Source organism: Sapajus apella, unplaced genomic scaffold (assembly GCF_009761245.1).
Source record: "Sapajus apella isolate SASKATOON/1434 unplaced genomic scaffold, GSC_monkey_1.0 scaffold29, whole genome shotgun sequence".
In the NCBI taxonomy this organism is placed as follows: Eukaryota; Metazoa; Chordata; class Mammalia; order Primates; family Cebidae; genus Sapajus; species Sapajus apella.
Genome location: NW_022436969.1, coordinates 23,935,790 through 23,954,891, shown reverse-complemented (window position 1 = coordinate 23,954,891; position 19,102 = coordinate 23,935,790). Strand labels below are relative to the sequence as shown.

At 46.8% G+C, this 19,102-nt stretch overlaps 1 protein-coding gene across 12 annotated transcripts in view; it reads right to left on the bottom strand.

Moving 5' to 3' along the window:
* Positions 1-14,727: 14,727 nt before the first annotated feature.
* CEP192 (centrosomal protein 192) overlaps positions 14,728-19,102 on the bottom strand; it is a 132,466-nt gene continuing 128,091 nt past the window's right edge. For all 12 annotated transcript variants that reach the window (XM_032293452.1, XM_032293445.1, XM_032293446.1 and 9 more), the window contains one exon: positions 14,728-15,140. In XM_032293452.1, the coding sequence (XP_032149343.1) occupies positions 15,002-15,140 (139 nt within the window). In that variant the 3' untranslated portion in view covers positions 14,728-15,001. The remainder of the gene's footprint in view (positions 15,141-19,102) is intronic.

Below are 19,102 nucleotides of genomic sequence, written 5' to 3'. Positions count from 1 at the left end.
AAGGGACTCAGGATTGAAGGTCTCCTGGAAACTTCTGGATCTCACTGGACCACACAGGACTACGGACACCCCTCTAGAGAGAGCAGCTCTTTATTTGGCTGTTGATAGGAAGTGATGGGCACTGACTGTTCCTATAAAGAATAAAGTTTTGCAGGATGTCAAATAAAATTTAAAAAAATAATTACCAATGTTGTTCAGTTTTGCTTCATATATTATCCACCTCCCAGCTTTTGTCTATTGCTTTGCTAGAGTATTTAAAGGAAATCCCAGAAGACAGCACATCATTTTATCTGTAAATGATTCTTTGTATTCCACCAACATAAGGACATTTAATTAATTAACTAATTTATTTATTTATTTAGTAGAGCGGGGTCTCACTGTGATCCAGGCTGGAGCACAATGGCCACCATGGCTTGCTGCAGCCTCAGCCCCTGAATAGCTAAGTTTTAAAATTTTCTGTAAAGTTGAGATCTTGCTATGTTGCCAAGGCTGGTCTCGAACTCCTGGGCTCACACGATTCTCCTGTCTCAGCCTCCCAAAGTGCTGGGATTACAGGCATGGACCACCTGCTCAGCCAAGAAATATTTTAAAAATTATCATTAACACACCCAACAAAATTAACAGTACACCCTTCATATCTAACCCCTTGTCAATCTTTCAATTTCTCTTGTCTCAAAACATCTTTTGCCAGGTGGTTTGTTCGAGTCAAGATTCAGACAAGGTCTTTGTGGTTGCTTCTTTTGTGTCCCCAAGTGCCTTTTGACCTGGACTCCCTCCCTCTTTGGTGACTTCCTGTCTAGTGCTGTAGCTGCTGCGTGCTGAGTGCCTCTCCTTGCCCCCTCAACCAGCACCTGAAACAACACTCTGAACATTGCACACACATAGAGTCCAGGGGTCGAGAGGTGACCCAGTCTTCTTTCTGCCTTGAAGATTGGACACCTGTGTGCTGAAGCAGTCAGGCTGACCACAAAGCAAGACGCACAGGCACCCACACCAGCGAAGGTGGCGGCAGCTCAGTGCATGGATTCACAGCCGGCTGCACCTCAGTGCTTGTGCCTGCAGCTCTCCAGGGGCACCGCTTTCTGCCCCTGCCCCTGCCCCGACAACTCCCACCAAGCGACCAGATGAGCAAAACCAAAACAGAACATAGCACTTCCAAGGGGCAGACCCTAATCCAGGGCAGCCTAGCCTTGCCTCTTGAGGTACAAGAGCAGGGATTCATGAGACCCCAAGGATGTGGCGTCCAGCGATGGCCGTCCTTTATAGGACTCACCGGTCTAAGTGAGGCAGGAGAATAGGGTCTGGAGGGAGGGAACCTCAGGCCTTGGCGGACTTTCTAGAACTAAATTGAAATGAAAACTCTAACTTTCCATACCTAAGTAACAAAAGGACCAGAGGCTACCCCCTTTGCATACCCCCAACCAATCAGACTGATTGCCCCGGATTCTTTGTTTGCATAGAAGTGCAACTTTGTAACTTCACCTTAGCCTCTCGCTCGCTCGCTTTCGCGCACGCGCTCTCTCTCTCCCCTCTCCTTTCTCATCTCTATCTCTATCTCTCCATCTCTCTTTTTAAACGGAGTTTCGCTCTTGTTGCCTATGCGGGAGTGCAATTAAGCGATCTCCGCTCGCCGCAACTTCTGCCTTCTGGCTTCAAGCGATTTTCCTGCCTCGGCCTCCTCAATAACTGGGATTACAGGCATTTTACAGACCACGCACGGCTTTTTTTTTTTTTTTTTTTTTTAAAGTATTGACAGGCTTTCTTCATGTTGGTCAGACTGGTCTCCAACTCCCGACCTCAGGTGATCCGCCGGCCTCAGCCTCCCAAAGTGATGGGATTACAGGCCTGAGCCACCGCACCCGGCTCCACCTTAGCCTCTTAGCCTTAGCTTTTTGCAACCAATCGGATGTTTGCACAGGAGTGTGACCTTCGCAACTCCACTTCAGCCTCTGGGTTGGCTGCTTTCAGCAACCAGTCAAACTGATTGTGGGCCACCACTTTATTCACATGAGGGAAGCACTGAGTGGCCAATGGGAAACCTCTAGCCGGGTATTTGGACCAAGAAGATTCTGTATAGGAGACCTTGAGCCTGCTCAGGCCGCTCCCACACTGTGGAGTGTACTTTTTCTTTCTTTGCATCTGCCTTTCCTTGCTTTGCTGCACGTTTTGTCCAATTCTTTGTTCATGACGCCAAGAACAGACAACTTGCAGTAACGACCCTCTACCGGTAACACAAACTCTTCCCTTGTATGAGCTCATTTGATGTTCACCATCTACAAGGTCAGGGCTAGTGTTAGATATAGCGAGTTTCTCTTCAAAGAATCAGTATGTCAGTATGTTCAGCTCTCTTATTCTTTAATTCTCCATTGTAAACTTTAACTTCCTTGCAGTTTCAGTGAACCACCTTTTCCACCAGTTCTAATCAGTAGTTCCTCCGGTCCCCTGCTCTGTCGCGACTCGTCCCAGTCACCTGCTCCAGTCACCTGCTCCGGTCACCTGCTTTGACCTAGGTCACCCCTGGCTACGTGTTCTGACCTGTCCCGTAAGTGTCCTTCCCAACAAACTAACCATCCCACCACTCCGGCTGGTACCCCTTCTCCCTTTAAGATAGCCAATTGGAATTAGCCAGTAGGGGAATGACACTGTAATAGGGGTTCAGCCAGGAATAAGAAGCCCTTCCCCCACCTCATCCAGGTGTGCGCTCAACATTGTTACATCTGGTGAGATGCACCCTTCTATAGAAGTAAATTGCCTTGCTGAAGAAATTTATATTCGAGTGCTACTTCTTTTGTGGCACTAAAAATTTACATATAACAGCTAGTTTGAACCCTACTTTTCAGATGAGGAAACTGAGGCACAGAGAGGTTAAGGTACCAAAGTCTGGTGGACAGACACTTAAACCCAGGCAGCCCTGCGGCGGCGCCCTTTCTTTGCGGGGGGGGGGGAGATCTGGGACATATATTAGCTCCCCTGGAAGCCCCCAGGAGAAACAGGATGGACTGGCTTTAGGAGGATCGAGAGGGCAGAGGGTGAGGGTGAGAGGACGAAGGCCAGGGGCGCAGCAGGCGAGCTCTGGCTCTGGAGCCAAGGTAAGGGAGCTCGGGCAACCGGAGCTGCGGCGGGGACCGGCCTCTCCAGCCGGCCCTCCTCCCCACCTGAGCTTCTTTCTGTTCATTGGGAGCGGTCTCCACGGCTCCCCTCCGCCTCTGACCCTGCAAAAGCAGTATGAGGCTGAGCTCGGCTTGCTCGGCCGCCCCCACGGCCCGAGCCGAGCGCGGACTCCCCAAGCCCGTCGTTTCCTCCTGCTGTCCTCCCGCAGAGGGGTCGCCATTCCTAATTTTGCCTGCACCGCGAAAGCGGGCTGTTCCGTCCGCCCCGCATGGACTCGCCCCCAGCGCCTGCTCCCACGGCGGCCGCAGCCTTGGCCCCACAGCCACCGCAGTTGTCCAGATCCGGATTCCTCCTAGTCCCGCACCTCCTGGTGCTGCCTGGGAGCCCCGGAGAGGCGCGCCTCAGAACCCCTGAAACACGGGCCGGCGGGGACCCCCAGCGCTGCAGGCGCTGCCAGGAGGCCCAGTCGGGGCGGCAACGCTTCGCTTCTGCCCTGGCTTCTCCTCTCCGAGCGCGGAGGGGAAGGTGCGGGCCCCTCACTCCCGGGAGTAAGGGACTCCGCGCACGCACGCCGGGCCTCGAGCCTCTAAGGGAGGCTCCGGGGCCGCCCTGCTCCCCTGGGTATTTTCTGGCACCTAGAGTGCGGAGCGAGCGGTCGCGCGAACGCGCTTGGAAGGGGGCGCCGGGGCTGGAGCCGCTCGACCTGGGCGGGAGCTGCCAGGGCACCCCGGGGCTTCGTCTGCCACCCACCCGGAACGCAGAGGCGGGACTGGAGGCTGTGCAGGCCGCGCGGGTCCCGCGAGCCTGTGTGCGGTGACGCGCATCTGGGCCAAGTCATCGGAAGCTGCAGATGCCAACTCTAACACGAAGGAGAGGCGGGGAAGGTCTGGAGAAGGGCTGCGATGAAATCAGGAGAAAATGCATTTGTCAGCCTGCACCGTGTCCAAAAAAAACCCAAACCACAAAAATCGGAAAGCGCCACTCGGCGAACAGTGTTCGGCTTGGCCTTGTTCCCGCGTCAGGGTCCCCACAGTCGGAGCACGCAAGCGGAGCCCACTGCAGGGACACAGGCAGTTCCTGCCCCCCAAGAGCCGCGACCCGGAGGGGCCCGACGCCTGCCCACGGCAGATTGGCTCATCTTTGGCCGAGCATGGCTGAGTCAGTTTCCCCGGCACAGGCTGCTTGCCTGTACTGACTCCTTTCCCAGAGACTCCCGAGGGGTGGCCTCCCCCTTGTTCGGAGCCGTCTTCCTCAGGAGCGTGCCCTGGCCCTCCGTGTGGTCCGCTCATTCCCGCGGCCAGGCCAACACCGCCGAAGGCCTGTGCAGACGGCCTCGGCCCGGCGAGCTGGTATTCACAGCGCAAAACGGTATTTGAATATTCATTGTGCGCATGCAGCATTTTCCAGAGAACACACAAAGATCTCTCACCACAATTATCTTGCTCTAGCTTTAAAATATTAGCTGTCACTTCTTTCACGGATTTGTGAGAAAGGAAAGTCTCTTTTTCTTTAACTCTTTTCCCTTGAACGCAATTACCACCTCATTCATGGCTCTTTGTTGCCACCTAATCTTGCGATTATGCCCGTGACATGACCACAAAGCAGCGTGACTGACGTACCTGACAGCTCTGGCTGGTGACGCGGCGGCCACAGTGAGAGACGGTCTTTGTGGAATGAGTCCCACCGCCGCCCGCCTTGCAGGGAAGTCGGGCAGGAAGGTGCAGCTAAGAGAGGCCCGGGGACTGTCCCCACCCGGGGGGACACTTGCTTTTAACTCGAGTCCTGCGCACTGAGGAGCAAGGACTCGGGGTACACCTACCTGATTCCCCCATTGTTGCCTGAACATAAAGCATCTGCACCCCCATTTGGTTTGTCACTGTATAGTAAAGCAGCCAGGTCTCGAGACCTGGGTCCCACAGTGGAGGCCCTAGTCGTCCTTCCCCATGCCCTCCCCACAACCCCAGCCTTGTACCAATGCAAGCCCTGTGCAGGCACAACACGTGCAGACATGCCAAGTGCAGACATGACCTGTGCTGGCAGCAGATCCACTCAATTGTACATGCACTGGGCCCCATGAAGACCCAACAGTTTTGATTCCAGCTTAGCACATGGGAACTTACCCTGGGATCAACCATTCAGAGAGCCTCACTAGTTTCCGGTTATATTCTCTGACTTGTGGTCTCTCCCCCACCTTTTCTTTTCAGACCTCAGAAATAATACGTACTATTCAAAAATTAAACATGACAGAAAGACATAATGTGATCAATAAACATCCTGTCATCCGCCTTCTCTAAGGCACCTTCTCTGCCCGAAGCTCCCTGAAGTGTTCTCTGTGTACTTAATCCAACATGAGTAATTTTACTTACAGAAAAGGAGCACATTATACACACTATACGTACTATTTACACCTTACTTCTTTTATTCTCTGAGTCGCCTTTGCATGATTAACATTTTGTAGTAACTGATCTTTAATCAGCGTTAGGGGTAGCCTCAGGCTTAGGCTCTGGAAGGGAACTGGTCCACCACCCTCCTTACTGTCCAAGAAAACAATGGCTTTCTTCATGGTCTAAAGGCCTAAATAACTGAAAACATTTAAAACCTTTTAGGTGGCTTAAGATTGCTATTAAACTAACAGAAAGAAGGAAAACCAAACATTTCCTGTGCGATACAGCAATCAAAGCCACACCAGCGAAGGTATCCAAGCAGCGGGGCAGGTGCTGGACAGCAGCCCTGAGCAAAAAACGACCAGAGAAACCTGTCCAGGTCTCTTGCTCACAGAGGACCTTCAGCCTGACCAGCCCAGAAGGTAACTAAACTGCTTTGCTTGCTCAGCCTCCTTTTCCTCATGGTGTTCACCAAATTAGAACACACTTCGTGTGCACAGCTAACATCCCCCTGTGAAGCTACCTGGTTAATTCTGAGAGCTCACATGCTGTGCTGTCGAGAGAAAACTTCGTTTCTAATTGGAAATGAATAACTGAAATTGTACTCCCATATTTTCTTCTGGGACTCTTAGTTTTATTTCTAACATGTGATTCACCTGGAAGATATTTTGGGCTAACCCATCTCTTTCTCACTGCAATGTTGCCATTTACCATCTACTAAATTTCTCTGTATATTTGGACCTTTCTGGATTACATTCTGTTTCACTGATCTTTTTGTAAGCCAGTCTCACCCAGGCTGCTTTAATTATTGTTAGGATTGGATGTGGCCCCACGAGTTTCCACTGAGAGAAGATCTGGGATTCCAGCAGGCAGAGGCTAATACACAAGCTTAGTTGTTAATATGTCCCTTCCTAATAGCTTCCCTCCTGAATTAAACCCAACTGCCAAACATGGCAGAAATGGACCACCAGCAGTTGACACGTGAATCCTGAGGACTGGTCCCTGCCAGAGAGAAAGCCTAGGATGAGGCAGAGGCTCCCACCGTCTCTCCAAGGGAACACACATTTCCTCAATGATGTCAGGACCAGGAGGCTGACAAAGACATGTTGTGTGGTGTGCCTGGGAAAACCAGACTCCATCACTCTCCCTCTGCAGCACATCCTGGCTGTCCTGATGGCATTGCCATGCCAACCTAAGTACCACTTTTCTACTCAAACCAACACCTTGTAGGTATTATTATTGGAAAGGCATTAAATGTAGAAATTGGTTTAGGGAGAATTGACAGCTTTAGTTGTTGTAACTTCTATTTTAACACAAAATATGCATTACTGATATTCACATTTCCAAGGTAAAATCAGGCTAATGGGTAAAGAAGAGTTTGGGGCTGACTACTCAAAATCTATGCAACTTTGTAACTAACATCAAGAAGAACTGGGCCAGAGGGGTGGCTCATGCCTGTAATTCCAGCACTTTGGGAGGCTGAGGTGGACGGATTCTTTGAGCCAAAGAGTTTGAGACCAGCCTGAGCAACATAGCAAGACCCCATCTCTACAAAAATACAAAAATCAGCTGGTATGGTGGCGCACCCAGCTACTCGAGAGGCTGAGGAGGGAGGATTGCCCCAGGAGTTCAAGGTCACAGTGAGTTATGATCATGCCACTGCACTCCAGCCTGGGTCACAGAGTGAGACACTGTCTCTTAAAAAAACATCACCATACCAAACCTCATAAAATTCTGGCACAGTTAAAAAGACATGTAAAATCCTAATATAGATATACGCTAAATGTAGGATTAATCTAAAAGGAGAATCTGGCTGACAGAAGGGGCTATCAGGAAGCATAAGGCAAGCGCAGAGGTACCGTGGCCAAGGACAGGCCACACTCAGACCCAGTGACAGCAGGGACGGGCAGCTGGGCCACTACCTGTGTCTGGGAGAATTCCTAACAAGCTACTGAAACAGTGTGGGAAGCTGGGCACCTGCAGAGTTCCCCCTCTGCTGGGGCAAATGCTGCCTGGATCGCTGCAACCCTAGCCCCATCCCCACTCATGGGTGCTGTTCATGCCATGGAAGAAGGTCCCCAGTGCAGTCAGGCAAGTCACCCCTACTCAAGTCCCCTGTGTGCTCCAGGGGGACCTGACAGTGTTCTTTGCATATGCTTCACACATTTCTAAGCTTATTTCTGCTGTTTTGTCTTCCACTGTTTTCTGATTATTCTTTATTTTCTCATTTATAGGAAGCCCATTGATTTGCATATATCAATTTGGCACCATCACATTCCTAGGTACACGTCTCTTACTGCTTATCATTTCCAGGAGGAATTCTCTTGGAATTCCCTATCAACAATGAAGGCAGCTGTGAATGAGATGTTAGACTCCCTCTTTCAGATCTTATGCAACTCATCTCCTCCCAGGGCCAGGTGACCATCAGAGGCTCCTCTTGCCATGCAAGTATGCAGCTGTGGTGAACAGTCCTGGCCTGCTCCTGACTTCAGTTTTAAGCATGTTTTCACTCATATTTAGCTTGAAATATAAATGTAGTTATGTTAAACAACTGTCCACATTCTCTTGACATTTCTAGAGGACTTCCTAAAGACACAGAGTCCTCCCTGGACGACACATCCATTTTCTCACAAGGTCTGAGCCTTGCCACATGCTGGGTCTGCTTCGGGCACCAAAGCTTCAGAGGTGACTACAGCCCTGGTCCCTGCTTCACAGTACTTCTGGTTTAATGAGCAGAACAGATGCTCAACAGAGAATTGTCCAGCAGTTCCTCAGCAGTGGGTGGGCCATCTTCCCCAAGGACCTGGCAGGCAGGAAGGAGACATCTTCCTGCTAGGGAAGGTGTCCCTGTGGAAGACAGGAGGTGCTAGGGCCTAAGTCGGGAAGAAGCTGCCCCACTTCAGGGGTATGAGGGCGGATGTGACATGAGGAGCAAGTGAGGGGAAACGAGGCTGAATAGACATGGGACGAGGGTGGGTGGGCTCCATCAGCAGAGCACACGGAGCTCTCCAGATGCTTCCATTAAGACAGGGCCAGGGAGACTGCTGAAGACCAACTTCCAAGACTGAAAATGTACACGTAACACAGAGACAGAGGTGGCCTCTGCAAAACTGTGATGTAGCAAGGCCTGGCCTCTGCACCCTCCCCAGATCTCCCAGCAGCCTTTCCATCCACATGGGACACATACTGAGGATGCCTCCGTGAGTCTGCTGAGATGATGGGGGTTCCCTGCCCTGTCTCAGTGCCTTGTACATGGCAGGCATAAATGACTGCCTCTCCTCACACTGATTCAACAGAAGGGTGATTTTGTAAGGCAACCAAAATATAAGCAGAATCTGGCTGCACCCAGTGGGGCTGGAGGAATCCTTCCCCCTCTGAAGCCATACCAAGAAGAGGGCTGCCTGGCTCTCAATAACCTGCTTGCAGAACCTACCCTCCAGTGACATGTGCTCCTGTGCAACTTCTGGGTGGGCACAGGACACAGTAGAATGAGAACTGTCATGAACACACCAGGGAGGATTCCGGCTCCAACCACAGCTTTGCTTGCTCAACTCCACTTTCACTCCATGCCACTCTCCCCAACGCTCAGGGCCTCAGCTGTCAGCCTCGAGTCAGCATCCTCATTGCACCCTGCTCCCGCCTCGACAAGTGAATCCCGCAATGACCAGATGAGTCACACTTACTTTCATTCCTGTAATCTCCCTTATAGTTCCATAAGTTCTGAATGCTTCTACTCCTTTACACTGACATGTATTGAACTTACAGGATCTTTACCAGTGTGCCTACATTTACACTGAGGCATCAGATAAAAACGTGGTCAGGTGCAGTGGCTCACGTCTATAACCCCAGCACTTTGGGAGGCTGAGGCGGGTGGATCACTAGTTCAGGAGTTTGAGACCAGACTGGCCAACATGGTGAAGCCCCTCTCTACTAAAAACACCAAAATTAGCCAGCTGTGGTGGCTGGTGCCTATAATACCAGCTACTCGGGAGGCTGAGGCAGGAGAATCACTTGAACCCAGGAGGCGGAGGTTGCAGTGAGCTGGTATCGCACCATCCTGGGCAACAAGAGCAAAACTTGATCTGAAAAAAAAAAAAAAAAAGTAAAATAAAAGATGGGAGAAGATGGGAGTGTGTGGCTGGGTGCAGTGGCTCACGCCTGTAATCCCAATGCTTTGGGAGGCTGAGGTGGGCAGATCATGAGGTCAAGAAATCGAGAACATCCTGGCCAACATGGTGAAATTACATCTCTACTAAAAAGACAAAAATTAGCCGGGCGTGGTGGTGTGTGCTTGTAGGCCCAGCTACTGGGGAGGCTGAGGCGGAAGAATCACTTGAACTGGGAGGCAGAGATTGCAGTGAGCCAAGATTGCACCACTGCACTCCAGACTGGTGACAGAGCGAGACTCCATCTCAAAAAAAAAAAAAAAAAGATGGAAGTATATGTTTTATTTAAGGTTTAAAGATCAACAGTTGTTGGCTTGTCTCAATCTTTTATAAGCAATTATTTATCACGGTGGCTGAAAGAGCTGGTTACATCTGCAGTGGTGTTTCTCTTTTAATTAAACACCTGCTGTGTTAGTTATCTGCTGCGGAACGTATTTCCACAGGTGCCAAGGCTTCAAGTGTCCCGATCCCAGACACTTGATTTTCTAGTGTCTGGGATCGGGAATCTGGGCATAGCTTAGCTGGGTCCTCTGCTCTGGGCTCTTAGGCTGTAGGTGTGATGTCACCAAGGACAGGGGGCTCATCTGGGGCCTGACTGAGGAAGGACCTACTTCCAAGTGCCTTCAGTTGGCAGCAGCAGGATCCACTTCCTTCCGGCCTGCTGGGCTGGGAGCCTCAGTTCACACAGCTGGCTGCCGGTCAATTCCGGCCTCACTTGATTCCTTGTTACGTGGCCCTGCCTGGGATGGCAGCTTGCTTTACTGAGGCCAGCAAGGGAGGGTCTGATAGCAAGACAAGAGTTGGAATCTTTTGTGATGGTATCAGGCAGGTGGAATTTCCCTCAATGTGGAGGCCTTCTATTGATTCGAAACAAGGGCTGGAGGGAAGGAATGCACAAGGCCACGCAGGGACCACTGTGGCCCACCTTAGAAGCTGCCTAAGCATCCACATATTTCTTACTCTAATAATCCTTTTACAAAGGAACTATTTTTAGAATGGCATTGCTCTGAACATTTTTAAAGCTATCTGCTCATTCTCCTATCCATGCTCAGGTAATACAGGAAACAGTATAAAAATGCAAAACAACAAACTAATCCTTATTTTAAAGAAAAATAAATTGATATCAAACAATTTCCCCAAAAGTGGTCCTGTGGGATTTTTGGACCTAGAAGGAGGTGTGGAGCAAGGAGTCCCAAGTGTGTACGACAGTGACACCAGACAGCGAACTGATGAGAAGCTGGGCCTGTTTGTGGGGTTCGCAAAGTGGCATTTTGAAATTCAGTAAAAGCCAACTAGCAAACCTAAACACTTGCCTAAAAGTTTAAGAGTGAGTACAATTATCAGACACCAAGTGAATCTGCTCTGAGAGTTTAGGAAGCAACAATATAACACCCACACATCCTAACCAAGGTGGGTATCAAAAATGTGCAGTGGCCAGGAAATGGACCTTTAAGAGAACTGACAAGTGGGTTTTCATTAATGGAAAAGACACATTTTTAAAAAGTCTAATTCAGGAAGAGGCCGGGAAAATAGTTTTTCACTTTAGAGCAAGGCTTCCATCAACCCTCCATAAAATAATATGTGAAATATCAAAATTTAGAAAAATTAATACTGAAGATGGGGAATGTTAAGAAACAGCAAAGAGAACAAGTTCACAATTGTGAGAAACAGCCCAATGTAATTCTGCCCAGAAATCTGTGTGCCAAAAAAATCTATGTATTGTATATACAAAATCATCCCAACCTCAGTTTTATTGAAAACTAAAAAGAAATGCTCTCGTACACAGTCTCGTTTCTGGACTCATTAGATCAGTAATGAGGCACATTCATCATCACTGAGCTCTACAGAACTTTAGGTTTTGCCTGGAAAATGTCTTACCTACTTGACAAGAGAAGCATCCTCACTCCTGTGGACTCCAGTAAGCTAAGCTGGCAGGACACATTAACTTGTGATCCTAGGGTGGCTTTACGACCAAACACAAACTTTTAAAAGGAGCCATATACTAATACTACATTTTCTCTATGCTAAGAACAGTTTCTAACATCTGTAATTGGGTACCCAAGTCAGAAAAAAACCAAGGTTTGAATCCCATCTCAAACTTTTTAGCTGTGTGACTTTTAGTTTATCACTTAACCCCTGAGCCTGACTTTATTTACGTAATACAAGTATCAACTCCATGGGCCAGACCAGACCCAGCCCCAGCCTCCTATAAATCCATCTGTCTGTCCACAGATGCCACTATGGAGAGACAATCGTAGGAGGAAGGGCTCTGTCCCTCCTCTCCACTCTCAGGTCCCTCTGCCATAAAAAGCCCAATCTCTATAAAGCTGTTGAGAATGGGTACCACAGCACACAGAGAGCACGTAGGACACCGCCTGGCACATAGGAGGCACTCAGTACACTTAGCTGTTTTACTACTAGGAAATTCGTTCTGGGGACACGTAAAAAACTGGTAAGAATCTTGGGGCAAGGGTAGAGGCCCTCCTGAGAACACGGTGTTTACTGGGTGTGGGGAGAAACAGCTGGGCATCGGCAGCAGGGCGGTAAGCAAACAGCCTTGCAGAACAGGAGGGTGTGGCAAACGCACCAGAGCCGCTGGTGCTGAAGATGCGGGTGAGCAGGGCCGGCCAGTTCTCCCATCACACAGAGCTCACATTCCATGGGAGAGAGAGCAAAGAAGCAGGAACAGATGTGGTAGACATGAGGGCGATACCACAATGGATGGTGTGATACACGGAGGAGGAGCTTGCCTTGGATGGAAGTTCTTTGAACATCTGAGAAGGGGAGCTGGCCATGCCAAAGCCTGGGGAAGAACCTGAGACACCAGCACTGAGCTGGCTGGAAGAGCAGGGAGGCCGCTCAGCTGGAGCTCAGGGAGGATGGCGGTGGCCAGGGGTGAGGGCCTTCAGACTGCAGGAAGGAGCCTGGGCTTTAGGCTATGTGCAGGCAATTATCCTCATACAGGAGCAGGGAATGTAGACTCTGGTTTACCTCTTTCAAAAGGTAACTCTGCCCTCTGTGGAGAGAGGGCTCTGGAGCTAAGAGCAAGCAGGTGGTCTGGTGAGAGGACGACTGCAGTGGCCTCAGAGATGACTGAGCTCAGGCTACTGTGGTTGGTGCTAAGATTTGTTAGGGGCAGGCTCATTTTAGAGGGAGTGATGTGAGGGTCTGCGGGTAAGGAAATGGGTAGGTAGAATGAGGAAAGCAAGGAGAAGCCCATGAGGGAGGGAGGGAATCAGAAGTTTGAGCTGCCTACATGGTAAACAAATGGAAACGTCCGGCTTGATACACAAGTCAGGAGCTCAGAGGAGAGGTGGAGACTCAGTATATCAATGTGGGAAGGGATGGGAAGGAACAAAGACAGTTCTCAGGTGGAAGGCTCACTAAAGCCAAGCCTCTGCTGCAATCTTGCCTGGGCACTGCTCTTCCACGTTGGCAGCTGTCACAAAGACAGCGTAGTCTGCATTTGCTTTAGGAGTGGTGACTGGTTGCACAAATCATTTGTCCATATCCACCTGCTTTTAAAATGCCAAGCACCATGTTTCCAAATCACAGAGGCATAGGACAAACTGCAGATCCATGAAAGTCACTTTTTTTTTTTTTTTTAAATGTTTTATACATCTGAGCAGAGAAAGTCACTTTTAAAGAAGAGTCACCTTTGGCTGGGCACAGTGGCTCATGCCTGTAATCCCAGCACTTTGGGAGGCTGAGGCGTGAATCACCTAAGGTCAGGAGTCTGAGACCAGCCTGGCCAAAACGGTGAAACCCTGTCTCTCTACTAAAAACACAAAAATTAGCTGGGCATAGTGGTGGGTGCCTGTAATCCCAGGTACTTGGGAGGCTGAGACATGAGAATCACTTGAACGCCAGGAGGAAGTCGTAGTGAGCCGAGATTGTGCCACTGTACTCCAGCCTGGATGACAGAGCTAGAGTCTGTCTCAAAATAAGAACAAAAGAAAGAGTCACCTTTGCAGTTTTGTCATTTAACCCTGTTTTTTTGAACTTCTGAGTATAAACTGAAAGAAAGGCAAAGTAACCGTTGCACCAAATTGGAACTATTATGACCATTAGGAACTGACCTTGGCAAACACTTAAAAGACCATGCCGAACAGTCTTAAAAAGCAATAGCTTTTAAAACTTTTAAGGCTGAATGTAGTCAAGTAAGTACAAATTCAAGTATGAAGTCATCTCATATTTGATGTACAAAACCTAGAAATCAAGCAGTATCAGTAAAAGTATCACCCGTTTAACTTGTAGGAAAAAAAAATGTTTTTACAAGTTTGATTTCTAAGCAAAAATTACTCGGCAAAAGTAAAATGAGGTAGAAGAAGAAAGAAGGGATTTGTCTTTCTCTCAAGCTCACAATCACTGCTCTTCAGCTGTAATTGGCTTAAGTCATCCGGCCGGCTTTCTACAAGTCCCCAGGTCTTCCCACTCCACATAATATCCAATTCTGATCATCCCTGAGCTACTACATAAATCTGGGATTCTGTTGCTTCAAAGTCGAAGGCAAAGAGCTGAGGCTCAGAAAGCTTCATCGGGTGACTCTCTAGTAATGGTGAGAAGAGCAATTAATAGCCACATTCCTCCTGGGTAAAACCATGTTGCTGCCTCAATCTCAAGCCTGCCACATAACGGGTTCTCAGGGCCTGCTGTCTCCCTCCCTGTGTCCACTGGAGTCTGCCTCATCTGCACCAGCTTCTGCAGCAGCTGTCCTGTCTAGCTTTACCTACAGCACATGAGCTCAAAGGAGAAGTAAAGACTCAAGATATCAACGTCGGAATCTCTCTGCTGTGTTTGCACAGACTGTGAAGACTTCCCTTCTCGGTAAAACAAGAACCAGCTGCTTGAAAGGTAAGTTGTCCTTTCTACTCTGGGAAACTAGCTAAAAGAAGAAACAGAGAAAGAATTTCTTAGCGAGAGGAAACTGTGTGATGGAGGATAAAAAAAATAACAGAACAGACCGAGAAGCTTGAAAATAATTAACAGAATAAAGTGATATTCTAATTTCTTTATGACAGCATAGAAAAAGACATGCTCACTGAAAAATTTCTGGATATACCACATTAAAATATGTGCCATATTTATTCAGAATATCATAATCAATACAAACACAGAGCTCTCTTCTCACCTGTAAAAGTTAAGTACAATACTGTAGGCTAGATACATGATATTTCAGTCAAGTCTTCAGTATTAGCTTGCAAAAACAAAAAAATTTACAATTATAGACATCCAATTTATCATACAAAATATATATACAAAAGCATAATTGTAGTGTAGAAAGATAAAGTTACCAAAATACAACTTATGTAATTTACTTTACACAAAAATGTATTCCAGTTAATTTTTTCCAAGAGCTTCACCAATTAGTCGAATAGCAATACTCTTGCCTTCATCTGTTTGAATGACAAGCAAAGCTTCGAATCTGCCCGTGGACTTTGGTTTGAACTGCACAGGCATGTTGATGTAATGCTGGGCTCTGGAAAGAGAGAAGCACATGACAGGGGCATGTCGTGGCAGCACCAGCAACCCCGTCCCAGGTAGCACAGGGCCTGGCTTAGGTATTGACGAAATAGCTTGGTCAAGTCACATGCAGCTTAAATGTATTTATACTTTATTTGATGCTATTATTTAATGAGAAAATGACACAAAGGAGAGAAAAATATAAAACTGGATTAAAACAATATTGCATACATATACATTTCCTGGCTATCCAGTAACTATTAATATGTAAAAAGGAAATAAGAAGTCTAAACTATCATACATACAGTTTGTATTCTGCTTGCAAAAGCTATCTACCTAAGAAAGGGGAAATGCCCTTGTTTTACTCAGTCCAGACAGCATACTGTACTGGAAAGATTAAAACAACTTGTCCCAATCCTATAATTAATGGGCTGTGCAGATTTTGCTGTAAAATTCATATGAAACTTTTTGTTTTTTGAGATGGAGCTTCACTCTTGTCGCCCAGGCTGGAGTGCAATGGCATGATCTTGGCTCACTGCACCCTCTGCCTCCCGGGTTCAACCGATTCTCCTGCCTCAGGCTCCCAAGTAGTGGGATTACAGGCGCCCGCCACCGCACCCGCTAATTTTTATATTTTTAGTAGAGACGGGGTTTCACCATGTCGGCCAGGCTAGTCTCAAACTCCTGGCCTAAAGTGATCTGGGTCCCCTTGGCCTCCCAAAGTACTGGGATTACAGGCGTGAACCACCACACCTGGCCCAAAACTCTCATCAAAAATCCTCTAGAAACTTTACATTCAAATTACAGTATAGAGAGGCAGGTAATGAGTGCCCTATGGTTAAAAATAGTATTCTGGAGGGTTTGTTTTGTCACTAAAACTATGTCCTAAGAGCTTCAAAATACGCCTGTAGTACAGTGGCGAATGAGGCTACATACACATTACATACAGCCCATGTGATGTCATCAACCTCTAGGCTTGGCCATTTTTAAGTGAAAATTTTGGGCTCACAGGTAAGGTACTTCATCCCTTAGTCTTGTCTCAGAGTTGTGTGTTTTAAAGCCTGGCAACCAGAGTGATGGACGTTTCAGTTTCCAGCATCTGTCCTGAAAAACCCAGCAGTGTAGGCTCTTAGGTGCACAAGAGTACACCAGGCACAAGGTTTAGAAAACAGCTACAGTATTTCAAAGCCCTTTTCCTGTATATAACTGATAACACAAATAACATATATTCTTAAATATATCTACATAGACCAAAGGTGTTTATGTGTATCTCTATATATTTGTATTTAAAGTCTGGGTTATTTTCCCCAAACGCCATTATACTTGTTTTACCATGTCAAAGATAATATACTTAAAAAAAAAAAAAAAAATCAAATCTGGCCCATGGCACTAGCTACAATTTTCTCTTTCATGCTGGCAGGTCAATACTTGGATAAATATGGTACAATCTGCCTATTTAAGAGGCTTTACAACTTATGAATTACTAAAAATAATAAAATATCCCAAAACAAATCTCTGGAAGAGCTCATTATTAACAAATTTCATCACAGAATATAGAGTTGTTCTATATTCAGCTAAAAATGTAAAAGTGTATTGTGATAAGTCCTCTGAGCCCAGTGGGGAGGTCTAGTTCAGATTCTCTCTCTAACTAATGATGGATTGGACTGCAAAGGCACACAGAACAGAAACGCATCCAGGGAGCAGAGAGGCCATCGGGTTATGCATGCTTAGCGCCCAACTCCCCACAGGCCCCATCTACACAGAAAGGGCTTAGTGGAACCTACAAATTCTAGCAACCACACTTCCTCTTTCAAAACACTCATTAAAAAAAAAACAAAAACAAAAACAAACAAACAAAAACAACAACAACAAAAAACGGATTCTCGCTCTGTCACCCAGGCTGGAGTGCAGTGGCATGATATTGGCTCACTGCAACCTCCACCTACCAGGTTCAAGCAATTCTCCTGCCTCAGCCTCCTGAGTAGCTGGGACTACAGGCGTGCGCCACCATGCCCAGCTAATTTTTGTATTTTTAGTAGAGACAGGGTTTCACCATGTTGGCCAGGATGGTCTTGATCTCCTGACCTTGTGATCCGCCCGCCTTGGCCTCCCAAAGTCCTGGGATTACAGGCGTGAGCCACTGTGTCCAGCCTACTTTTTGTATTTTTACTAGAGGCAGGGTTTCACCATGTTGGCTAGGCTGTTGAACTCCTGACCTCAGGTGATCCACCCGCCTCGGCCTCCCAAAGTGTTGGGATTATGGGTGTGAGCCACCGTGTCCGGCCCAAAACATTTTTTTAAAGGAATACTTTCTACAAAAAAAAAAAAAGCCAGTATACTAGCACATACAAGGTACCACCATTATCAAAGAAACTCGAAAAGGTAATAAAATTTGGTTCCCACACATGGATGAAAAGACACTACAGCTCAATGATAACTCTTTTCCTTGGCTTGTCACTTTTCTAGGAACTGTCCTTCTCTCCCAAATTACATGCAGGGTCTGCCAGGACTGTGCAGCTTGCACTGTGTGAAGACATGAGGGTACAGCTGAGATGAAACCTATTAGCTACAACACCTCAGCTGGGATTAGATATGCATAAAACAATAGGTTAAGAGAAAGATGCTTTTTAGGACTAAGTAGAAACATAAACAAATTATTTTTAAAAAGATATAAGAAAGAGACGATCACTCAGAACCCTCAAAAAAGAAGCTTTACAAAAAAACCTGTTAGCAATGTTTCCTTTTCCCTATTACATTACTTACAATCTGCCATACATTTGTGTTCACCCACCTCTGCACTGGGCAAAACCCCTGCACCTTCTTGGGGGAACTCTTCTGCCTCCTTCTGCTGTAATCAGTTTACAGCCTATAGGGCACGGCCACTTTCCTGTGCTAGTGCCAGAGCTTACAGAGAGCAGCCCCACCAGGCCTCCTGGTGGCCTTGGAAAAAGTGCATATTTGTAAGTAATTATCTCATGTACCCTACAGATGACTACAATCCTATTATTACTTTGGAAATGTTTAATTAATGATGTCATAAAGAAGACAGTGATCTAACAAATGAAAAATGTGATTAACTAAAGGCTGGGAATTGCTTCTCAGGGCTTTAAAAGCACAGATTTTGTTCCACTGCCAAGGCAAGCTAACTGTTGTTCTCATCTGGCAATTATGTTTTCTGAGCCTTTGTCTGAAGTCACAGTGTCTCATGTTTGGGATAAATATAACAGCACACAATGCCATGAGTGCCTATGACTTTAGTTCTGTGGTAAGAACTGTCATTGGGGTTCCTGTAGCATCTGCCTCTACTGTCCTGCTACTTCTCCAAGGTCAACACAGGTCATTCTCTTGTTACAAAGGAGCCAGTGTTTCCACCTTTTTTGTGTAAAATTTACTTACAAAGTTTCCTGTAACCCAGAGTTTAGTTCCTTTGGTTAAATAGATCACAGAATTAGTGCTTTACACATGATTTTCTTACTCATACTTTACAAAATTTACAATGAGCTACTGCTATTAAAGCTACTGCTGAAATCTGTACTATTATGTATTTACAAAATAATTGATGAAGACTTTCTGGAAATTCATTGTAATCAGAATAACTTAAGTGTCTGCCACTAATAAAGTATAAAATTATTTTATTCAAATTTATCTTCATTTTAAAAGACTGAAATATGTTCAGAGTACAAACTATGCACTTTGAGATACTACTTTAACTTAATTAAACTGTCCAAATTTTGCTTAATTTAAAAATATTTTCTCATGTTTCTAGATTCTTTCAGATGCCATTAACATGACCCAGGCTGCACAGGAATGCAGTGCTCTAATTTATGACTCTAATTTTCAAGCCCTAGAATGGCAAATCAACAAGTTCATGTCCATAAAAATGTCTTTTAAATGACCAGCAAGGAACACATTTCATATCTCAAAAGTGGTTTACAGAAAACAAGCTGAAGCTAAGCAAAATGTCATCTCATTTATAAA